This window comes from Pagrus major, chromosome 16 (genome assembly GCF_040436345.1).
Source record: "Pagrus major chromosome 16, Pma_NU_1.0".
In the NCBI taxonomy this organism is placed as follows: Eukaryota; Metazoa; Chordata; class Actinopteri; order Spariformes; family Sparidae; genus Pagrus; species Pagrus major.
In genome coordinates, this window is record NC_133230.1 from 25,763,444 (window position 1) to 25,787,531 (window position 24,088).

Genomic DNA, 24,088 nt, shown 5'->3' on the forward strand with positions numbered 1-24,088 from the left:
CTTTTTTTCAGCCAAAATACAATAAGATTAGTTTATAATTAAGCTTTTCATCAGAAACTGTTCTTTTCAGTCGGCGCAGGTGTACAATTGGGCTGGTGGTGGGGGGGAGCTTGAGGAGTCTCACGCCTAGGTGCGAGGAGATTATTCAAATAGGGCCCAAGGCGTAGAAGTAGGGATTGGAGGCTTGCCTAGCGCACAGAGCTATATCACAGCGTTAACAGGCAGCACAGAGCGTCATTTGAACTCCAGTCACTGACAGACGCATCTCACGGCTGGCTCCATAAGACACACATGCGCCAGTCCTTGACGAAGGGACACACCGACGACCCAAATACGCTTAGTGGTCCCCAGTCACCTGCTATTAGAGAGACTTTTGGCTTTTCCTCTGCTGGGAGACGCTTTGTAAAAAGTCCTCCATGATGCTCGGAGCAGTTAAAATGGAAGGACACGAACACACCGATTGGAGCACCTACTACGGAGAGCCCGAGGTGGGTACCTTAAATATATATTTTTTTTCCGTCTAAAGCCGATCCCATTTTATACAACTCAATATTAGCCCTGAGATAATATTAACTTTGTGATCAAATATTGACTTGAGGCGCCTCCAAATCCTCCCCCATCTCCACGCAGCGCACTATCCTAACAAAGTGGCTGACATGTAGGGGGGGAAACTTTTCACTCGGATTATAATTTCATAACTCTATACGTATCTTTACTAAATCAGATTATTTTTTGTCATGTCTCCACTCGACAAACATCGGAGCTGTTTGATTTTGGGGAGATTGATTCAAATATTTGTGTTGCAGTTGCTATTTTGTGTGCGAGCACAGTCGTACTGGGTGTCAGCCTTCTCTTTCGACACTGTACATTTTTAGCGGATATTTTAACTTAATTTACTTGAAGTGCCAGTGGCATCAAATGCATTGTTAAAACTGTGATTTTAATTTTAAAACTATTTTTGACGGGGGAGGAAAAGCCTCCGTGTCGATTTTAACCATTACGAGCCAGTGCGCATTTAAAATAACAGTGATTTAAATTGTATTTTAATGGCTGAATGCAATGACTCTGTTTTTATAACTGTGTTTAGTAATGACTATACCGGATGAAACTGACGATTGCCTCTTTCCCTCACTCACAGTGTTACACCTCGGTTGGCAACATGAACACGGGCCTGGGAATGAACTCTATGAATACCTACATGAGCATGTCCGGCATGAACACCAGTGCCAACATGACGGCCAACTCCATGAACATGTCATACGTCAACACGGGCATGAGCCCCTCCATGACCGGCATGTCACCGGGCACCGGAGCCATGAACGGCATGGGCGCAGGCATGACGGCCATGAGCGCAGCCCTGAGCCCCAGTATGAGTCCCATGACCGCGCAGCCCGCATCCATGAACGCCCTGACATCTTACACCAACATGAACGCCATGAGCCCCATATACGGACAGTCGAACATCAACAGGTCCAGAGACCCTAAGACCTACCGCAGGAGCTACACGCACGCCAAACCCCCATATTCCTACATTTCCCTCATCACCATGGCCATCCAACAGTCTCCCAGCAAGATGCTGACACTGGCCGAGATCTACCAGTGGATAATGGATCTCTTCCCTTTTTACCGACAGAACCAGCAGCGCTGGCAGAACTCCATTCGCCACTCTTTGTCGTTCAATGACTGTTTCCTCAAAGTGCCCAGGTCGCCGGATAAACCCGGGAAAGGCTCCTTTTGGACTCTCCACCCGGACTCCGGGAACATGTTCGAGAACGGCTGCTACCTGAGGAGGCAGAAGCGCTTCAAGTGCGACAAGAAGACCATGAAGGATACCGGGCGCAAAGCGGGAGACGGCGGCTCCTCCAACAGCAGCTCAGAGAGCTGCAACGGCAACGAGTCGCCTCACTCCAACTCCTCCTCCAGCGACCACAAAAGGTCCCTGTCGGACATGAAGACGAGCCAGTCCCTGAGCCCGGAGCACGCCGCCGCCTCCCCGGTGTCGCAGGGGCAGCACCTCATGTCTCAACATCACTCGGTGCTCGCGCACGAAGCGCACCTGAAGCCGGAGCACCACTACTCCTTCAACCACCCCTTCTCCATAAATAACCTCATGTCCTCGGAGCAGCAGCATCACAAAATGGACCTAAAGACTTACGAGCAGGTGATGCATTACTCCGGCTATGGCTCCCCCATGGCAGGGGCTCTTTCCATGGGCTCAATGGCGGGGAAACCCGGCCTGGATTCTTCATCCATACCTGACACAACTTATTACCAAGGCGTCTATTCCAGGCCGATCATGAACTCCTCATAAACTCTCTCTCCTCCCTACATCCGATGTGGACTTTCTTCCCCTCCAATTTGTACATTTGTAAAAAAAAATATAGAGTTTGTGTACAATATGTATTTCAGATATTTTTGACGTTTCCCACCGTTTTAGTTGTCGAGTTTGTTAGTAGCCTAATTACTTTGAGAGAGGATGTTGTTGTTGATGATGATGATGATGATAATAATAATTAAAAAGTGATGATGATAATGTGACGAGATCTGTTCAGAAGTCGGCTTCAGGAATGGACCCCAAAGACAAACTACAAGTTGCTGTAAAATAGCCTCCATCATGCATACCTGGATTCGTAAATGAATTTTAATGCCTTGCAGGATTTCTTCAATCATTTGTGTAATTCCTATTTATGGCTTGTATATGTGTATTCTTGTAGTGACAAGAACAGAATCTATATTAAAGTGTTATTGGTTTTGTTTTCTGAATATGATGGTGTTTGACCCTTTTTGTAATTATATTATTATTATTATTATTATTATTATTATTATTATTGTTATGGTGTAACAGCAGTCTGGAGGCAACAAGCGTCTCCTCTATGAGATTTTTAACAGCAATTGTGTTCCTCTTGAGGCTGGACTTAAATGATTTAATACAAATTAATTGAACCGAATGTAACAAAACTGTAGGCCAAAATATTTCATATGAAAGTAAAACATTCATTTTTAATAAATTAACTGAATAAATATTAAATGTTGCAAACTAATATTTGTGAAGAGCAAAACTACAATTAAAGTCAATTTAGATTTTTAAATTTGATCCAATTGTGGCTATGTACGACCTCCATATGTAACATGAACGTATTCCCTGTTTCTGCATAAACTGAGTTTTCACAATAATTATTGATCTTTCAAGTTCAGAATTATTCCCATCCATGTGCTTTCATTGTAAGGCACGGGTTTTCAGCAGGGATTAATAGCTTTGCTGGACAATATTGCGCACAATGCTCTCAATTTGTCAGTCAGAAAATAAGAAAAACAAACACACGCTTATTAATCCCAAACACAAATTGGGATATGTATGAGGGGAAAAGTGTATCCAACACATTAGGCACTTTTTTTTTACATAATTTGGGAGTGAAAAGAAAAAAGAAGAAAAACCCTACAAACAATAAAATACAGTTTTCACTCCAAATATGCTGCAAATGAAAATGTGTGTTTCCTGCAGAAATACAAGAATCACTTATAAACCCACATTGTACAAAAATCTGCAAGTGTGTACATATAGGCAGAGTTGGAATACCCGCGTATTTAAGCATTCATTTAAAATTCCCACACATGCAGTGAGTCACATTATGTTTCAACCTTATCTAACACTGTCACTCACACACCGGGCCTGCCTGCCTGCCTGCCTGCCTGCCAGTCACCCAGGTTGATCACCACACACACACACACACACAAACACACACACACACACACACACACACACACACACACACACACACACACACACACACACACACACACACACACACACACACACATACACACAGCAAAGTTTAGTTCAGTGAACAAGATTAAGTGTCATTGTCACATAAAACAGCCTCCCGTGGCGCAGGAGAATAGTTGCTGGAAAAGAGGGCTGATTTGGGAACAGAGCCGCCTCAATGTGATGCTCTAACTTCTCTCCCCTCAATCTGGGGCTCCATTGTCTACTCCCTTATTTTAAAGTAGTTGGACCCTCCCCTCTTGTTAGATAAGATAGGCTAGTTGTCGTCCAAAAGAATCGGACCCCCATCCTCCTCCTCCTCCTCCTCCTCCTCCTCCATCTTTTTCTTTTTCTTTTTCTTCTTCTTCTTCTTCTTCTTCTTCTTCCTCCTCTCCTCTTCCCCGCTGAGCTCAAATCCAAGGCCAGGCAGGGAGTTTGGGGACGTTTGTGCTCCCCTCATAACCAAATGACACCCCTTCGCCTTCTGAACACGTAGGGCCTAAAGTGTGCGTTTATTCTCCAGACCCTCTTTACAGATCGTACTTTAAACAGCGTGATCTGCGAATAAACAAAGCCAGTAAACAATAGAGTGGAGGCTATGCCCACATATAGGAAGAGTACACACACAAACCAAATTGCACAAGTGTAAACTTTGAATAGGACGCCGCCGCTCTGTAAATTTACACAGACATTAAATTTCGTTCTATTCATTTTAGACATATAATGCTAAGCTGATTTTTTATAGCACACTGATCGATATCTCTGTAAAATAATCATTTTTTTTAACTAGCGGGGCAGTGAAATCTTTGCTTTGTGCTAAAGTCAACAGTGACAGAGTTTGAGCTCAAATAAATGCCGTGATGTCTGGAGCCCTTTGCAGAAGGCAGAAGGCGAGCCTCTACAATGGGCTCCTGTGTGGCTTGCCAACAACAAGCACCGGCTATTTTGCACAGGTATGAAGCTTTTATTTTTCTACAACCGTCTCTTTTTAGGAATCTTTATTACTTATTGGGAGAGAGAGGGGGGGATTGATAGCAGTTCTCGGACATGCATGAGAGGGGGGGTGTGTGTGGTGGCGACAGAGGCTGATGTCCTAAATTCATGAGAAAAAGGAGACGTATTGGATTTCACGACAGGGTGGTGCAAAGCTGAGGGGATCTGTGATAGAGTTTGCTGCAAGTTTCCGCGTCTTGGACTTGCGTGATGGAGAGAGAGAGATCCCGCTGCACCGACAGGAAACTGCAAGGGATTTAGTGTCATTGATGCATTTTTTAAAAAGCGACAAAAACGTCTGCAAGAGGATGAGACAGCTCCTGCTTTTACTGATGATGATTTATTTATTATTACAAAATCATCCGACAGAGCAGGAGCTCTCATAAAAAATAGCTGCAGAAAATCCGTTTTGATTTTACTCAGGAAGCAGGTGAAACTAGCGGAAATATAAGACTGGGTACGGACTTAATGACTTGTACAGTTAGATATTTTTTGCAGTGTGCCGCTGATTGATATCATTGTCGCCGCACTGCTGTCATGAAAGCGAGTCGTGTTGCAGCACTGACACTGCTACTGCGTTATATTATACCAGTGTACAAGTCGATGTATTTTTTCAAGGTATATTTTAATCAATAAATCTTTAAAATGATGAAGTAACGGCTGGGTTTTAATAAATCAATGTAAGGTTTTTGTTCTTGCTCAGAATTCCAATCTCAATATAACATATTTTATCAATTAAAAGCAGCTCAGATAGCAGTGCTCATTGATAATCATTAACCATTACGCATCATTGCTTAATGATTAATCATTGATTTAAAAACATATAATAATAATAATAATAATAATAATAATAATAATAATAATAAGAGTCCAAGAGGCCGTACATTTGTTTGTTATTTTTCTAAATCTTAAGTAGATGGAAAACCCTCCAAAATGTCCATTATCCAATATTAAACAGTTGTATCCGTACGCGCCTCTCCTCCGATCCTTTGAAGGCGGGATAACCCCAGTCAAGCCCTCTCTCGCGCACACTGAGATGGGAATGGCCTTTCGGAGCTTTGCTGGTTCAAAGGTAACCAACCTCAATCTGTACTGGCGGACAAAAGTGCGCCGAGGCCACATCACTGCACCTTCCCCATCTCCCCATCTCCCCATCTCCATCTCCTTCCTCCTAACTTTGTGCACGCTTCCCATCAGGGAGGATACCTCTGCAGCTCCTACGGCCAGACCAGCACATCTGTTGTTATAGCAACTGAATAAAGGATTGGTCCAGGCAGCAGCAGCAGCCTGTTGATCCCTTTTTCTCCGCTAACCTGATTTCTCTGCATTTTCTCTGCACTCGCATTTGCATATTTCATGATTAAGGCCTGAAAATCAGACCTCGTTTCTCACAAAGACGCGTCTTTTATTGACTGGAAATAAGCCCCCATTGGCCTAGTAAATAAAAATAGAAATACAATTAATTATAAATAAAATGGAGCATGCGTAAAAGCAGGCGAAAAAATATCAGAGTTTGGATTCTTTAAAAAAAATGTGACCAACAATAAGAGATTTACTCTGTCATGTCTCTAAATAGCATCTAATTGTGCCACACCGCCAAAGTGAGACATTCTCCCTACAGCGATGCATTTTAATGCCTAGACGAGTTTGGGCCTCTATTTTCACTGAATGACTCAATATCCTATAAGCCATAGGCGCATCCACCCATGGGCGTCAACTAGGAGGATAGTAGAGGCACTGCCATTCCTGGCAACGGTTTTACGCAGGAAACAGGGAAAATGATGTATAAAAATGTAAGAAATATTGTAATAAATATTATACACCTCATGATTGCAAGTTTCCTGTAGCTGGAGCAGTCAGATTTGCGGCTGCGCAGTAGAGTTTAGTAATCAATCGTCCAATCGGCCAAATTCTAAAATCTACTCTCGCCTCATCAGGCTACATATGTGCGTATTAATCGGCTGCGGAGTTATTTCTAGGAGTCGGATGGAGTCTGCCGCACCTATAGGCTCTACGCTGCAGCACGACTGGAACACCCAAGTAGATCTGTCTCCATGGCGACGGCGGGACACCGGTCCAACAAGCTGTAATTCTGTCTCAGCCTTTTGCAGGGGAGGGACCGTCCACACTAGCCCGACTTAACTCCTCTTTCACCAGAAATACTCCTAATCCCATATCTTAGCAAGGCAAACTGCAGTCCCTCAGTATATTAAAGGGACCACAAAGTCAAAAACTCAAAGCCACCCATGGTTTCTCTGCGGGCGGCCCGGGCCGGTGTGACGCTCCTGTCGTCCCCTGTCTGTCCCTCCGTCCGTCCATCTCCAAAGATGTGTCTACAATTTACTCTGCACGTATCCGCTGCGGATGAATACATTAGCTCGTTATTAGGCGAATATATTTTTCCATTTTTTTTTTATTATCTTGTGTGATAAACAGTATGGCACACAATTATATTATAAGACAAGGAAACAGTTTGGGCCTGAGCAGTGGATGGAAATATTTTTGAAAATGTTCTGTTGACCTGACTTTATAAATGGCAAATTATCTTAATTTGTTGTATTGCTCTTTTATTATCCTGCTGTCAATTACTGTCTAGCCATTGACAATTGTAATATGGCTTATTAGGAATTTAGAATGAGCTCACAACCAAGCTTGAAAATAAAGCAAGTTTAGGAAGCAGCCTACATTTTATGCCAAACTGGAACAACTACATTTAAATTATAAAGTGAGCTGCATTAACAGAAACATGCTTTCTTAGTGTTGTTCTATTACATATTAAAAAAACAAACATTTGCTAATAAAGGATAAAAGATGAATACACGTGCATATATTTCTTTTGCAGTTATGTTAATGATTTTTTTAGTATTTATAAAGAAAACATTAATAAAAAACAGCATAAAGTAAATTAAAATTGCACATTGCATTGAACAAATATGTCAATGTAGGCTATAACAATTCTGTCTTTGTCCACATAGTTTTATTGTGTATTTGGGCGTCAAGCAGGCCTCTAACACACAGCCTGGGTTAAGTCATTTAGCTTGAATAGTAGTAGGAGTATTCTATTTTTAATAAGGAAATTAAAACAGTTGAAACACACCCTAATGACTGAATTAATAAAACTAAGCTCCAGGCGGATTTTGAAGCTTGAGATGACTGTAACGGCCTTTACATCCAACTCTAAAATTTAAGTTGACATTGTCAGCATTTGTTAATTATACATATAAAGGTAACATCTACAAATGGTTGTTAAATATTTGTCGTGCAGTCAGGATATTTTACACAATCTTAAAGAAACCTTAAAGGTATTTTTATGAAGTCTCCTTCTAATCAGGGATTTACAAATGCATACAGAAGACATCCCCTTCAATGATTTCATTTTCTAACTCTGCTGTTCAAACCCCTTCTCCTTTTCTTCCTCGGGCCTTTATTTCTTATACACAGAGTAGATCTTTAAAGGTTACTGTTCACCTCTCATCCTCACTGAAGATGACACTTTAATCTTAAAATATTGGAAGTTTCAGTCAGTGTTTTTTTTTTGTAAGTCTGTCTGCATGAGGGTCTGTTTGGGGTTCTGTTATGATGGAAAGAAGAGGTGTGTCTGTCTGTATTTAAGAGGGAGAGAAGGATGGACAGGGTGAGAATGCGGCCGCCGACTGTGATGTGTCCGCACTCTTCTGACACGAATATGTGACATTCCAGTGTAGGACTCCTTCATGTCCTGAGAGAGAGAGGAGAGAGAGAGTGAGACAGAAAGAGAGAGAGAGGTTCACCAACAATGCCCATTGAGTACTGTGAGGCAGCAGCTGGTGGGACGTGCAGTGACCTAAAGGCGAGCTATTCAGGCCAGGACGGGGTGCCTCTCACTGCACTGCTTTTATATGCCTGGAAGTGGATGGATGGTCAGTGTTTAACTTTGTTAAGCATTGCAACACAGTGGAAGAGAAGTCAGTCCCCACCTTACCATCCAATCAAGGTTTCCAAAGAGTTGATGGAGATGATGTAAATGTCTGATAAAATGGAAATGGCAGCCAGAGGCCTTTGTTTCTGCTGAAGTGAGGCTCAGCCGCACACTGGAGGAGGGGATTATCTTCTCAAGGAGAAACATAAAGAGAAAAACTCTCTATGCAAGATAATAGATGTGTGATCAGCCAGGCAGAAAGATACTATATTGGATGGAGATTATAGATGCTCAAAATATGAAGTTAGGTGTTGCTCGACTGCTGGAAACATTTGTGGTATGCACACAATTCTAGCTCCTCTTTGGTAATTCCACAGGCATTTCCCAGTGGGTCTCATGCCTGTCTTTGAGATCAAACCTTGTTGGCAAAGCGACCATAAAACGATATGTCAGTCAGCTGTGGTAAAGGGATGCCTGCTCTCTCGGTTGTGATTGATCTGCCAAGGTTTCTTTATTCCCCTGGAGACTGGATACCTCCAGGTTTTAGATTCAGCTGTTGCCAGTGCTGATGGATATCGGGAGCTAGTACCACATTACAGCCCTCGTTTCTGACCCATTTCCACCACAAGTGTGGCACACTGAACAGCACATGGCCATAACATGGAAGCCAACACGCTGCAATATCTCATCACTTCCCCCTCAGCTCCAGTTCCAGGAAGTGAAGGCAGAGCGTTGCCAGCCAATCACGGCGAAGGACACCCAACTCATTAAAAGTTAATGAAACCTATAAACGTGGTGCGCCAGCGATTCATTTAAACCCCCAATCCAATCTCCTCTCCCAGCAAAGGCAAACAAGCCCGTGTGCCCCCAGCGCCATCCTCGGAATAACAAACTACGGAATATTTTGTCCTGCATATGTTCTCCCATGCAGACATGTGCGCTGTGATGGGCTCTTACAATGGGACTTGTCCAATTTAGAGAATGCCAAGATGGTGTTCTGCAGGGGTGAATTCTGTAATCCTTATCTGAGTGAATTTAATGCCTTTACTTTACACCACACAGCTTGTCAGGGAAATGCCGGCGATAGATATGCCATTTCAACATTCATGAGAATCACTGACATTCAAATAATGCGCTCATTTTAATACGGTATGAGTGGGAGCCAAATCTGTGTGAAAACCCTGTATTTACTTCTTCACGGTCATGCAAGTGTCAAGATTCTCGATTCTCTTGCCCTTCAAATAAACTCTCTCCTACCAGCAATGCTCTGTCTATTCCAGGGCACTCTCGTCTAATAGCATTGCTGCTCTAAATTTGATAACAACCCATCAACAGCAATAAAGTGCCACCTTACAAGTCTAAGTAAATGTAAAGTGTGGAACAATATCTCCCCTTGTCTTTAAGACCTCCATTTCAACACAGCCCCGGTGCCTCTTAGTGCTTCCCTTGGGGGATTCAAATTAAATTCCCTCCATGTATAGCGCCACTGTCAGCCCGCTAATGAATTCCCATACCCTGACTTGAATCAAATTAATCCCCAATTTAATCCCATATAAATGGCTGTGTTATTTATAATGGGAAGGCGGATGCTCAGCTGAAGGATCGAGGAAAAGCTGGGAGGTGTCTACAGGGCTGTTGAGCAGATTATGGTGAAGGATGAGGCCTGTATGTTTTCCCCACTGCAGAGTAGTCCCCTGATACACACTATTTAACCCTCGCCTGCTTGACGCTGACAGAAACATCACGGCGTTTGTCACTTAATATCCTTTCAGATTAAGGAGTCAATTGGCAGATTTATTGGTCAGAGCTGGGATGCCCTTATCTTGAAGTGCCCCAGACAGAAAGATAATGTTGGGCATCATGATTCATGTGCGAGAGGGCTTCGGTTACAGTTAAATTAGCTGTGGGTTCAGACTTGTCACAACCAAACCCTGTTTGAGGTCACAGTTGCGTTTATGTATTAATGCAAATTTATCTCCCTTTCATATGCAAACCCTTCACAAGAAATGTAGTTGCACATTTTTGGGAGCAACTCCTGATCATTATTTAGAGTGGAGGGCCACCACCTTCATGCGTGGGTGAGTGACAGGTAGTTTGTTAAAGGGCTTATTTTATACAAATAGCACAGTACCTTTAATATGCCGCATGGTGAAATATTGCTAATATTTTTTTGAAGCAAATATGATGGTCCACCACGCCGTCAGATGCATTTGTGTGAAGAAAAGCAAAGTCCAGATGGTGACTCCAGGTTCAGTTATTGATGTGAAGACTGGAGCGGTTGGACCGCCCGCTCCTGTGTTGTTTTTGGACCGTATGTGTAGGAGCCAACAGAGAATGAAAACACAACATCCAGACATGCCAACATAATGGCGTCGCAGCAAATTTTCTTGCAAAAACAGTGATATTTGGGATTGATACACAGGATCGTAAAGCCAAACAGTTACTGTATCAATGGTGTGATTTTCACTAGTAACAATACAAATATTTATGTATTCACCTCGACGAATTTTGTGCAAAGTTTGTTTTGACTGTTGATATTTAAGTTTGGTTGGTATGCATGCATATATAGGAATTCTGCAGATCCAAATGTTTGATATACAGTTATTAAGTAAGCAATAGCATGGGATGGATATGAGGATGACAGACGGTTCTGAAGTCACTTTGGCAGTTCAGAGGACAGTTTGGAGCCTTTAAAGCTCGGGCCACCAAATGTCTGAACAGCTATGGTTTATTGAGGCATCTGTAAGCTTACTCACTTTATTGCCAAGCTTGGCTCGTGCACCTACCGTCATGGAGAGAGAGAGAGGGAGAAAAAAAAAAAACACACACACACACAAAAGTTTGCTGTTTGCCTTCATTCCACCAAATCCTTGACAGCCGTGCTATAGCCCATCACTATTCACACCATTGTGCTGTCACAACAACTAAACACATCATTTGTGTTGCAGAAACTCATCCTGTATGTATCAAATACCAAATGTTTGGCGACGGAGAGAGGCGACGGTGGGGTGGGGTTGGGGGGGAGCTGCATAATTTGCTAGGAAACATTTTACCGAACATTTGGTGATAAAAACGCCGGCGTCAGCCCCGAGGCTTAAAGCAATTAATTCAGGATCCTGACATAAACTCTCCAATCCTTTGACAGCTTGGAGCTGAAATAAAAATGCTAGTTCTCCTGGGAACGGCAGGAGATAGCTGGCTCTTTTCTGGACTGTTTGCTCACTGGCCCTGAGAGCAATCTTCCCCAGTCAGAATGAAATGCAAGGACACAAACAATGTACCGGCGAGAGAATGGGAGATGGGGAATGAACAGTTTGGACTATTTGCTCAGCAGAAGGGCAGCCACAATGGCCGGCCCATGGCTTTCCCATGCATCAAGCCTCTTAGTCTTAGGCCTCCCTTTGTTGCCTGGTTTCTTCTTCCCCGGCCAGATAAGAGCCCAGCTGCCCTATACTTTTAATTCCCATTGTACGCCATACTGTATGGTCATTTATCTGTGCACATTTTGCCTGCCATGACGGTGTTGTCTAATTGAACGGGTTATCGTGCGTGTATCTCCGTTCACCTTAGCATGTGTACTCGTTTAGGGGTTGAATCGCTCGCACTTTTCTATAAAAGGCAGGCTGGCGGCTGGGTGAGGGGGGATAACGGCTGACCCCTCTTCTCTTCTTAGAGGAGGCAGCACAAGTCAAGCACAGAGTGTGATAACGATACCCAAGTGGTTTTTCAATAAGGCTGAATTTTCATTTTAGAGCGGTTTGAGTCATTTTATTAACAAATTAAAGGTGCACTCTAGTCTTGGAAAATAAATTCCAACTCAGAAAGGTAACATTTACATTATTATTAAGGAAATAATACAAACACAGAAATATATTTATTAGAAGTATTCATTTGATGTATTTCCATAACTAAATAAACAAACTGTCCTCAGTGTGTAATACGGTCCCCAGAACGCTGCTTGAAGCTAGAGAGGTGGCTACTAAGAAGGGCCCTGCAAATATAAACAAAGTAAATGAATGAAATTGTGTTGTCCATGAAGACAGTTTGTTTATTCTTGATTTAAGTCTGATTAAAAGTTCTTCCCCCCAAACTACATAGTGCACCTTTAATTAATGCTGAAAAGTATCTAAGCAAGGACTCTCATTTCTAGAACCCAACAAGGAAGTACTTTTCCAGCCAAAGGCAGAAAGCCTCCAAGGGCCCTTGAGGGAGAAATGAGATGCGGTCATTATATGACCTAATGGCAACTCCAGCCAGAAGAGAGGGCAAACAGAGCAAGTGTAGTGGCTCTGGCTGAGAGAGGGATCCATATTGTGCTCTTTTGTTTTGGTTTGTTGGTTTGTGTTTGCATTTACATTGACCAGTTCTCTGCCGGCCGAATGTGTATTCACGCTCAATACATATAATGTTGTCTGTGTGGCAGGAAATGAAAGTGGCGTGCTTCCCTGCTGAAGTCTGCCGGGAATAAAATAACAATAGTAAATGCATCCGAAACAAACAAACAAACAAACAAATAAATAAAAAAAGACAGACATGGGATGTCAGGGGACGATCAATACACATAAGATAAAGGAGCATATTCATGCATGTAAGCAGACACTTGCCTAAACACAAACACACACACATGCACACACACACACACACACACACACACACACACACACACACACACACACACACACACACACACACACACACCCATCCCCCTATGTAAAGGTTGTGGTGTCAGGGACCCCCTGGGTGGTCAGACTGAGGATGATTTCTACACAATATGATGTTGTGAAGGAAAACCTTTGAGAAAAGAGATTCAGTGGCTGTGTCTTTGTACTCTCGCATTCATATAAGCAAAAAAAAAGAAGAAAAAAAAAGAAATACACACATTGTATTTAGTTTTTCTGTAAGTAGTTATGTATTTGAAAAGAGTGACATCTCGGATTACAAGTGCTTTTTCAGACTTACACTGCAGCAGAACTGTTCTTCTGCCACCCGAGTGAAAACGCAACCCATGATGACTCCACAATGGTTTATTCTAATGGCTAAGCTCTTAATCTATCAGATCAGATTTCAAAGTGCTGCTAGCTGTGCCAAGACAGGTCCCAGGAAGGAAAACCCTTTTGTTTGGGGCAGAATTTTTAAAATTTAAGACCAGACTTTATTCACAAGGTCCCTAATCACACACAAAAAAGGTATGACCTGTTACGGAAGCAATACCTCAAAGAGCAACATCGTTAAGAAACAGTAAGTGCTTGTTTTCACATCCACCTTCGGTGCACCACCAGTGCTCTGCCAGCATGTCAGACCTCAGGTATGGCAAGATAAATAGCTGTCTTATATGTGCCTGTGAGAGCCAAGCTCCTTGTGGGGTGGTGCTCTGCAGCTTCACGCTCCACCAACGCTGAAATAAAGCTCTGTTCGAGGCATTTCAACACTGCTTAAGGTTGTCCGTGGCCGTGTAATTTATGAGTTGAGAGGACTTCGTTTTTAAGTTCACTATGACCTACAATCTTCCTGCATTCATGGGTGGAGAAAAGAGCCGCGTGAGTCATAGGAAACTTACAACACCCCACCAATTACCTTAAACAATGGCGGTGTGAGTGATACCTGTGGTTCTGGTGTGTGGTTCAGTCAGTCGCTGAATGTGATGTGATGTGACCTAAAGTGAGTGGATGTGCAGGCACTTTAACAGGTTAGGTGTTTTGTCACCTGGAGGTCAGTATAAAGCTGATGGGAGGTGGTTGGAGCTATTTACCTCAGGCCCCAGAGCTCTCAGTGGGTGGTCATATAGACAGACAGACAGCCAGACAGACAGACAGACAGAATGACATGCTGACTTGTGCTTGCTGGCACTGGTTGCCTCCTTGGCAACCCGTGGCAGAAGAAAAGATAGCCTCCTCAGAGGGTGACTGTGATTAGGTTTGTGGCATTTGTATTTAAAATATAGACTAATGTAGTAATAACTTGGCATGTTTCAATTTTTTTTTAAAGTTCAGATAAATTTGCTGTGAGGTATGTATAAAATTTAAATATAAAAAAGATAAATACATTACTAATACATTTATTTGTATAGTGTGTTGAAAAATAGTTTTCAATACATAATTTACAATAGCCTCTTTCTCTGTTTTTGATGAAAACATTTATATCTTCATTTATATGTTAAAAAAACAAACAAAATAAATTATGAGCAGGTTACTCATGATCACAAATCATATTTACTCAGCACATACATAAAAACACAAAATGTGTTTTTAAGCAATAACATGGACATATGATTTATAGGCACACAGTTTTAAACTGTTAAACATTTATATGTACATATCTTGTGTTTGCCATTTGTTACAACCACTGGATATATGACTGGATAATTGTGTTTTATTGCTAAGCCAGCACATAAAGGGAAATTAAAGCACACATTATCAGGTTAATTTTATCAGTGGTTTCACATGTTACTGCATCATGAAATTTACAATCTAAGCAATTATACTTTGTTTATATTATAACTATAAAAACAACAAAAACACCTGAATGGCTTTCAAGGCAGGTCTGGAAAAAGGTAAGGTGTTATTGAAAAATTAATTATTTTTATGTGGAAAAAATTAAATATATGTTTTATTGTATGTCTAAACTAGCATTTAATTGTGTAATTAGATAAAACGCAAAATGCTTTTGAAAAATGCATTTTTGTCAGTTGATATCATTAATCCAGCTAATCTTTAATTCTTATGGAATTCTATCGATTTGAAGATAACCATAAATACAAATGATCTTAGGCTGCTTTAAATTTCATAGGTGAAATATGCAAACTAACATGTAAAACAAATAATAAATTGTCATATAAAATTACTTTAGAAAAACTAACTGCTTCTAAATTTGTAGATGGATATTTATGTCATCATAATCATATATTTGAAAATGATTTAGTAATTATAAGACAAAATGTTAAGCACAAAAAGAACAAATTAATAAATGTTAACAAAAATAAACATGAACAATACAATGTGTTATATATGTATATATATACAGTGTTTATTGTTTATTTTAAGATTTACAATTGAATTAATTTTACTAGCAATGTAATAAAGAGATATTATTTTTTATGTTTTTTAGCTGAACATAACAATAGTTTTTTGTTGTTGTAATGTATTAAATAAGAATGAATAACAGAAGTAAATAGCAGAAGTGTTTTTAACTTTTTCATTTAAATGTCTCCGTTCATGCTGGAACATTTTTCACATCCACGTTTCATTTTAGTTTTCAGGGCCCAGCACAGCCAGACATGGCTTCACCATTCACATTACCTCTCTGCCAATGTGTGAATGTCAACACCCTGTAAACACCTTTGACACACATGCTTGAATGCGACGGGCGAGTTAACTAAACATTCCTGGGTGTTCCCCGTAAAGGTCTACCACTCATCCACCAGACTGCACTGACCCATCTCCCACGCTCCACGCTGCATTCATGAAGCATTCTGGATAATTTTTCCACTTCAATTACATTTTTTAATTTATCTTTTTACTATCAATTTATTTGTTAACATACAAAACAAAACATTAAAGGAGAAATTGCAATAATTCAGCAGTCCATATCTGGCAGCTTTCTTCCTGTGCATGTGTCTTAAAACGCTATGGAACAACGCTCTATAAGGATTTGGGAATTTGGGAGTATAATTCCAGCCCCGTGCTTATCGGCACACCCAGACTATTTGAGTGTTTTGAGACGCGGGCTCCCTGAGGACGGATCGAAGGCGTCCTAGTAGAACTGCACATCAAATAAATAGGAGGATGGGATTTATATGGAGGCTGTGTCTCTGTCAAATAGGGCTCTGCTGACTGAAGTGATCCCCACGGCCTGAGTGGAAGAGAGGAGGGAGAGGAAGCCTCAGAGGGAAGCTGCAGAACACTCATGCACACACACACACACACACACACACACACACACACACACACACACACACACACACACACACACACACACACACTCAAACACTCACACAATGTCCCTCTCAGTCCTGGGTTGTGACCGGCCCATGGCATTGGCCAGGTATGTCAACTATGTTTGCCAAGCCATCCATCACCCATGCACCTTCCCTCCTGAAACAGGAACTTTTGTTTGAAGCATACACTTGTTAAGCCCATCCTTTGACTCTGCTCGACCTAATTTATTTCCTTATGGCTGAGACAGAGGATTTATTAGCACCTACGTTTTTGTTCTTTATATTCCTCTTATTGTGGGCTGCACAGTGCAAACGTGATGGTGGAAACATGGGCGTGTTGTCTCTAAGAGAGATTGCAAGCTACAGTTTGGGGACACCGATGGCCCTTATCATCGGTGACCAGGGTTAGCAAATAAACACAGTGCGGTGAAGGAAAGAAAAGATTTATGGTTGCATGACGCTAACACATGGTGAGGAGGATATGAAATGCTTTTATTTTCTGGTGGAGAGAATGAAAAAAGAAAGTATTTCCACATATGATGCTTAAAATGAAAATTGCTTTACTAATTTACTTTATTATTAAGTTTTTTATTGTTGTGGGCATTGTTATTTTTTTATTATTTGTATATAGGTCATTCATAAAGAATAAGGAAGTAGAAAACAAACATGAGGAACTTGTATATTTGATGTTAGAGTGCACAAACCTGAGTCATTTCTCTATTGTTGGTCAGCTTGAGAACAGATTGTCTGAGTGACACTCCATGAGAACTGGCCACAAACATCTCAAAAGAAACGTACGTGTAGGCTGGTATGTTTGCTAAAGCACCTAAGTTGGAGCCTTACTCCATTCTGTGAGACACAACCTTCATTTATCTTTTGACTTCTAACTCGGAGAGGGAGCAGAGCAGATATCACTAAAAGTGCTGCGTTAATGATTGACTCTCGGCGCACCAAGCATCCTGCGTTAAGTGGCCACTTTGCCTGCTCTTGTGCTGCATTTTCAGCCGTAAAAATGTTTGTGATCCCACTATCCTCTCCAACTCCCATACAGTGCTATTAGCTCTGGGGGGTGAGTGAGGGTGGGGTCATGACTAACTTTAAATAAAGAACCATTGGCACGCTGAGGTAAATGGGAGATAAGAGTTTGTCTCCGACCCTTTTAGTGCTTTATAAGAATGAGGCTGTGTAAACTCTAATCTCCCCACAAGATAAATTTGGCCCTGCTTTGTGAAGGCAAGTTCATGCATTGCTTTTTTTTTTCTCATTCTAAAGCCCACTTTGACAAGCGTGAAATGAGCCCTGGACTTTTCATTGACAGTTCAAGATGGAGAGCAAACTGAGATTAGGGCATGTTAATTAATTGTGGGGTCGGTAAATTGGCCTCCCATCCCGGGAAAGACTTGTTCCGTTTATTGCCGTCCTGCCAATCAGTGACAAGAGTGTAATCAGGGATTTGTTGTCAAACTTTTTTCTTGTTTACAGGAGTTCTGGTGTTATTAAGCACACTTATTGAGCTTTTTTGTACCACCTGCATGTATTGATGCTACCTAGCAACTTACTTCAACCATTATTATATTGTAAAATAACAAAATGTTAAATAAGATTGACCTGTGTTCACTCTTTCCTCTACAGATGCCTCTCAACTGAAGGAGACTTTTCTGTCATCACCCTGCATCCAGCGACCTGAAAGCGCTCCCCTGTCGATGTACTTGGCTATATCTGCGTCTGACCTGTCTGCCATATGTAATATCAAAGCCTCTGTCAGCGTGGAGCTGAATGGGAACAAAAGAGAGGCCTCCATTAATGATTAACTGTTCTAAAAGCCCCGGCTTTTGTATTCCCATGGTGCCCGGGCTATCTGGCCACCATGTGACATGCTCACAGCATTTTTCGAGCAGATTGGGGGAAAGCTAGTGAGCAAACACAGGTGCTTTGGAGCAGCGTTGCCGACGCTGTCAGGGACAACCACAAACAAGAGCAGCTATGCCTGGCTAAATGAATCCCCACCCCTCCCAACACCAACCATCACCACCTCCACCCCCCCCCACACTCTCCGTCGCTAGCTAACTTGTTTGCTAGCTCCCTATAGCTTTCTCCCCGCAAAGCCTTCCTTCTGGAGAGACCACACGTCTCCCCCCCCCCCAACACACACACACACCAACAAGTCCAATGTCCGCCACAGCCGCCGCTCCACAACTTCTCACACCCTCCAAAGAAACAAATAAAAGTGAGTACGGCCGAGCACTTCTTTGAGGTGATGGCATTTGCTGTGGTCATGTCTAGTGGGAGAGCAAACAAATTAATGGTGTTCCAGTTTTCACTTTCCAAACCAAACTAAATGTCTTTTAGTTCAAGTGGGGCAATTCCACTGACCCTGGTGTCAAACGCTGTATAAGGGTTGCACACTCTTGCACTTAAAATGCTGAGAGGAGGCCGTAAGAAATTAAACAGGGCTTGAGTATCGGCTTACATCGTGAAACGAGTCATGTGACAAATAAATCTTGTATAAATTGAGTGTGTAATAAACACTCATGGTTTTTTTTTTTTTTTACTGTATGTGACCACAAACTTTACCAAGAGCTGTATGGAGCACTTAACCTTTTCATCCAGGCTGACTGATAATTCAGAGTGACTGTGGCTGCTGTGTAGCTTAACTTTGATAAGACAATCAGATGATAGGATGGTGTTATCTTAACACGGCTTTCCGGCTGGGGGACAAATGAACAGTGTGTGATAACAGGAACAAAAGCTTGGCTCTTATTCGCCAGCCAACCCAAAGAAAGGAAAAAATATCAGTATGGAAAATTCACAATAGACGCAGTTTTTATTTTTCAATTTTCTTCTCAGCCCAGGTCACAGGAGCAGCTTCTTTCTAATCACTCAAATATTTATATTGTGTCTTGTTCGCATTTCGGTTTCACAGTCAGCAATTACTTGCGCCTATAAAGCAGTTATTATTACTGGAAAGATGATAAAAAAAGGTTTCAAAGCAAACAGTTTAAATCAGCAGGACAGGAAATGAAGTTGTAAAAGTGAGACGGACAGAAACAGAAGGAAGTGAGTAAAAATATATACTGTCGACATATTTAGAGAGAAATTGAAAGATGGAAAAAGGTCAAAAGTTGTTTCTTTAGAGACCCGCTCCTGATCAGTAAAACATCACTTCTGTCTGGGTTTTCTGACTTTTTGCAGCCCAATTCTCTGAGTCAGAGAGGGGTGTGTATACTCAGGGATTCACTCAAGGGTTTGTTTGCTCTATTGCCAAAAAATGATTGGAAAAAATATTGGCGCCCTGGCGGGAAATTGTTAGGACTTTCTTAAAACTAAAAAACCATTGCAACTGTGTGGAAATTGCATGAATAAAATATTTCTTTTATAGAGAAGGTGTCCTGTCTTATTTGAGTCCCAATGAGAATGTGATTTTGACAGTCTTTTGAATGTACAGTCCTCAATTTTGTCAAAAATGGGCATATTCTAAAGTGGAATTTAACCCCCTTAAACCATTCTTTCAGAGACTATGAGACAGGGTTAAGATGTATTCGGAGAAGCTCATCTCATCCCCTGTTCTGCTGCAGCTTCTCTGCAGGGATTTAGCCTCGGCTGGTCGTGAGCTGAGTCTGATCAGAGGAGTTACAAATCCTCACTTTTAGGGGTCTTACTGTAATTCACAGGCCTGTTGGCCGCAGTAAAGCGTGGGGGCCCAACATCTCGAGAGGGATTTGAGACAACATCTTTGTTGCCTCCTCATTGTGTTCTGGTGAAAGTCGTCCAGCCCCATTGTCTGACCAAACTCCGCTCAGACCTCGGCTCAATCAAAGAAAAGTTTTCCAGTAATGAGGTAAGACATGAAAGCTTATTGAACACAGCGACATGTTGAAAGGGCCCTTTTGATCTCGCCAGGCACAATGGTAAAATTTGAAAAGAGCAAAGTGTGCTCTAAGCAGCAATGCACTGCATTAACCTTGTCTTTTGACAGGCCCACACCTAGAAAGAAGTAATATTCTGCTGGATGGAATACGTAGTTCATGAGTAATGGGAGGCGACCTTTGTGCTAATTCTACCTGCTTCCTTTGGAAATTTGCTGATTGAGAAACACATAGAGTTGGCTTGTATTCAAAGCTTTAGCTTGGTGTGTTCTTTCAAGTATTGCCTTACATTTTTCACTCATTTCTCAAACGTACCACAACAAGTTTTGAACAGATTATGAATCAGTGACAATTTAATACTGATTTATACTGATACTGATACTGATGTCTCATTATGACCTATATGAAAAAGAATGTTGGCTGTTTTTGTATAGTTATCCTTAATGCCTTCCACATTTGCATCCTACAGTACAAAATATTAAAGAAGACCTACTACGCTTTTTACCCCCCTTTCCCTCAGTGTGTTTTATAGATTCTTGTGCATTTTAAAGGTCTTGAAAGTTAGAAAGCCCAAAGTCTGTGCCAATGGAAGCACCTCTCTCCCACATAAAACACTGCTCCTGAAGTGCCTGAAACACCTCGTCAGTAGTCCCGCCACTTTCTGACATCACACTACGTCACCATGTCATAATTTATGCCTATATTCACAGCAGAAATGAAGCTGAAGTGAAGTTGAAAACACGACAGAGCTGACTGGAGACACAGTGAGAGGTGCTGGCTCAGGTGAGCTGACCAACAGAGGAGACTGGGAAAACGTACTCAATGTTTTTTGAGCATTAAAGCATGTAAACCTATTCTAGTAGAAACACAAAATACAATTTTGAAACTGAAAATGAGCATAGTATGTCTCCTTCAAAATATATTGCCTACACACATACGCTGATCAAGATCTTTAGACTCAAGGCAGTGGAAACAATACTGTTTCTGTCCACAGGGGTCGCCAGAATCAACAAAAATTTTAAAAAGGTAGCTGCTTTAACATATCAAGGTATTCTTACAAGGATATACAACCCAGTACCACGGCAGTTCATGAAATACTCTCAAAATGTAATTTATCGAGTTTGTTTCACGAATTTTCAGATATTTCTGTGACACTTAAGGAAATGTTCTGCAGGCACAAAAGATAGTTGCGTGAGTGTCATGGAAACTGAAAATTTGTGTCCATGTACATGAATCCTATAAAATAAACTTAATGACAATATCAAAGACTGCTGTGATACTGTGTTGTGATCATTTGTAGACCCTATTAGATTTAAACAGGCAATAGACAAGTTTTCTGCTTCAACGAATGATTAAGAAGTAAATGTTGATTGCACAATGTAATGAATATACAGTAGAATAATGACCATCAGCGTTTACATTGGTTCCCTATGAAACTTGGCATCACTATACAATTTTGTCTGCCAACTGGCACATGGTCTCCAGGGGAAAAGGAAGGTTACCTGGCAATTCAAATCAATTCTTATCATAGACTAGAAGATTGAACGGAAATGATCCAGTTGTCTTTGCAACAGTGGCACCAGCAAAAACACTACTTGGAAACACGAGGGGGGGGGGGGGGGGGGGAAGTTGTCTGTTGCCTATAATTAATTTCATGTTCTACAAAGTGGCATCGCAATGGGTCAAGTCTTAAAAATCAAATGATTCAAGAGAACGGTACTTCAATGTCGTCCTCTTTGTTTTATGAAGAGTGATAAAAACTTAAAGGCAGTTTGCTGGAGCTGATAGATTACCCAGCAGCCAGTTATGTCGGTCACGGGTCAGCGCAGCGACGACTCTGTCCCCAGACTCTGTTAACTAAGTGGGCCGGCGCTATCTCTACCCATCATCCAGCCAGTCTGTCGACTCCCCACAGAAAGCTAATAAAATACACCTATCTGCTATTTTGAGAGCCTGACTTATTGTAGAGAGCGGGCATCTTTTAACTTCCGTACACTGATTGAATACACCAAAGGAGTTTTAAAAGATCTTTAGCTGGCTTGTGGTGATTTTAAGCTAAACTAAAGTCTGATATGATCAGATGAAAGAAACCAAAGAGCAGGTGTTGCTTGCCCCTACATAAACAATGTATATACTCACAAACCTTGAATAACGTTCTCGACCTTCACTCCCTAAAACCACACACACAAACACACACTCCCTGTAGCCTGGCCTGCTATAGCGTGTATTCATTTTCCACATGGAGCTATAAGACAAAGGTGGTCCACTCAGGTAATGGAGCGGCTCGGAGCACAATCTGCTCAGCTGGAAGACCTCTGTGCTGCCATCTTCACGCCTGAACTGCAGTCAATGACAGACATACAGCCTGACGCCTCTCTCAAAGCACAAACCCATGTCGGCCAACCTGCCAGAAGCTTCTCGCTGCCGTTCTAATAACCCTCTATTCACTGAATTGTCTGCCTGCCTCTTTTATGAATACAGCCTGTGTCCCTCGTGTTCAATTACCTGAGTCAATATGGATGTATTGAACCCCAACATATGAGTCAAATCATAAAGTGTATATACAAGAACAGGGATGTTATGGCCACCACGGAGGGGCAGTGAAAATTACACTGGTGATTTGCAGCCCAGGAAGTAAACAAAGTGGTAATATATGAGGGTAATAACACACAAATATAGCTCCAGTGCGGAGAGCATCTGGGCAGTGATTTAGCTTTTCACCAGTTAAACAAGAAGATACTTCAGATGAGAGCATCCTGTAAACAGACTCTTTAAATTATGCGATAAAATAAAAGTCCATATATGCCACAATAATGCCTGTGTGAATGGGTTCATATGAGACCATGTGTGCATTGCGTGTATGAGACAGCTGCTGCTTGGCTGCTTGGCACACACGCACGAACACACACACACACACACACACACACACACACACACACACACACACACACACACACACACACACACACAGACAAACGCACACACACACATGCTACACACACAGACGCACTCAGGTAGCAGCTGGGCAGGCTCACCTGTCATATTAATAAAACCAGACAATCCCTTCCATCAGCAGTACCACAGCAGCAGCAGCAGCAGCAGCAGAGGCAGACAGAGCTGGAACAAAAGAGTTGAGAGGTGGAGAGACGTGAGGGAGAAAAGGAGCGAGGAGTTGGTAACACTTTCTATGAAGCCCATATCCTCATTAGGTTATAAATACTAGTTTTAGATGACCTGCTGTAAACCATCATAAAATGCACTATACACATCTAAATATGAGGTTGATCTTTTACTTTTTTTTTTTTTTTAAAAATGGGCTCTGGTATCAGCACCACCACAGTTTGATAGTTATATCTTGTTTTGTCTAATCCCTGAAGTGTGTTTTCAAGACATTAATAAACCCTTAAATTACAGACACTTACAACAATTGCAAAATGTTTCTGAGTAATGTGTGATATTCATTTATTTCTATTTATGAAGTAGGCCTGTTATGACTTAATGTATCATTGCATTAAGTCTGGAGGGAATATAACAATATTATATTCATGAATGATGAACCCAACCCATACAATGCATTTGCATTTGCATTTGCATTTGCTGTAGCAAATTAGATAGATTAATATAATACACTTACT

General features: G+C 41.6%; 1 protein-coding gene and 1 long non-coding RNA gene across 2 annotated transcripts; both read left to right on the plus strand.

Moving 5' to 3' along the window:
* The first annotated feature begins 231 nt into the window (after positions 1-231).
* On the plus strand, positions 232-2,763 carry foxa2 (forkhead box A2). The gene is made up of 2 exons (XM_073483496.1): positions 232-488; positions 1,139-2,763. Exons 1-2 carry the CDS (start codon positions 417-419, stop codon positions 2,309-2,311), a joined length of 1,245 nt encoding a protein of 414 aa, XP_073339597.1. The 5' UTR covers positions 232-416; the 3' UTR covers positions 2,312-2,763.
* A 1,714-nt stretch (positions 2,764-4,477) lies between these two features.
* On the plus strand, positions 4,478-19,970 carry LOC141011034 (uncharacterized). The gene is made up of 2 exons (XR_012180211.1): positions 4,478-4,716; positions 18,220-19,970. It is a non-coding gene; the product is annotated as an uncharacterized lncRNA (long non-coding RNA).
* The last annotated feature ends 4,118 nt before the right edge of the window (positions 19,971-24,088 follow it).

Coding starts and splice junctions, on each gene's coding strand:
- foxa2 (XM_073483496.1), top strand. CDS start 417: ATGATGCTCGGAGCAGTTAAAATGGAAGGACACGAACACACCGATTGG. Junction 489..1,138: donor CCTACTACGGAGAGCCCGAG/GTGGGTACCTTA, acceptor CCTCACTCACAG/TGTTACACCTCGGTTGGCAA.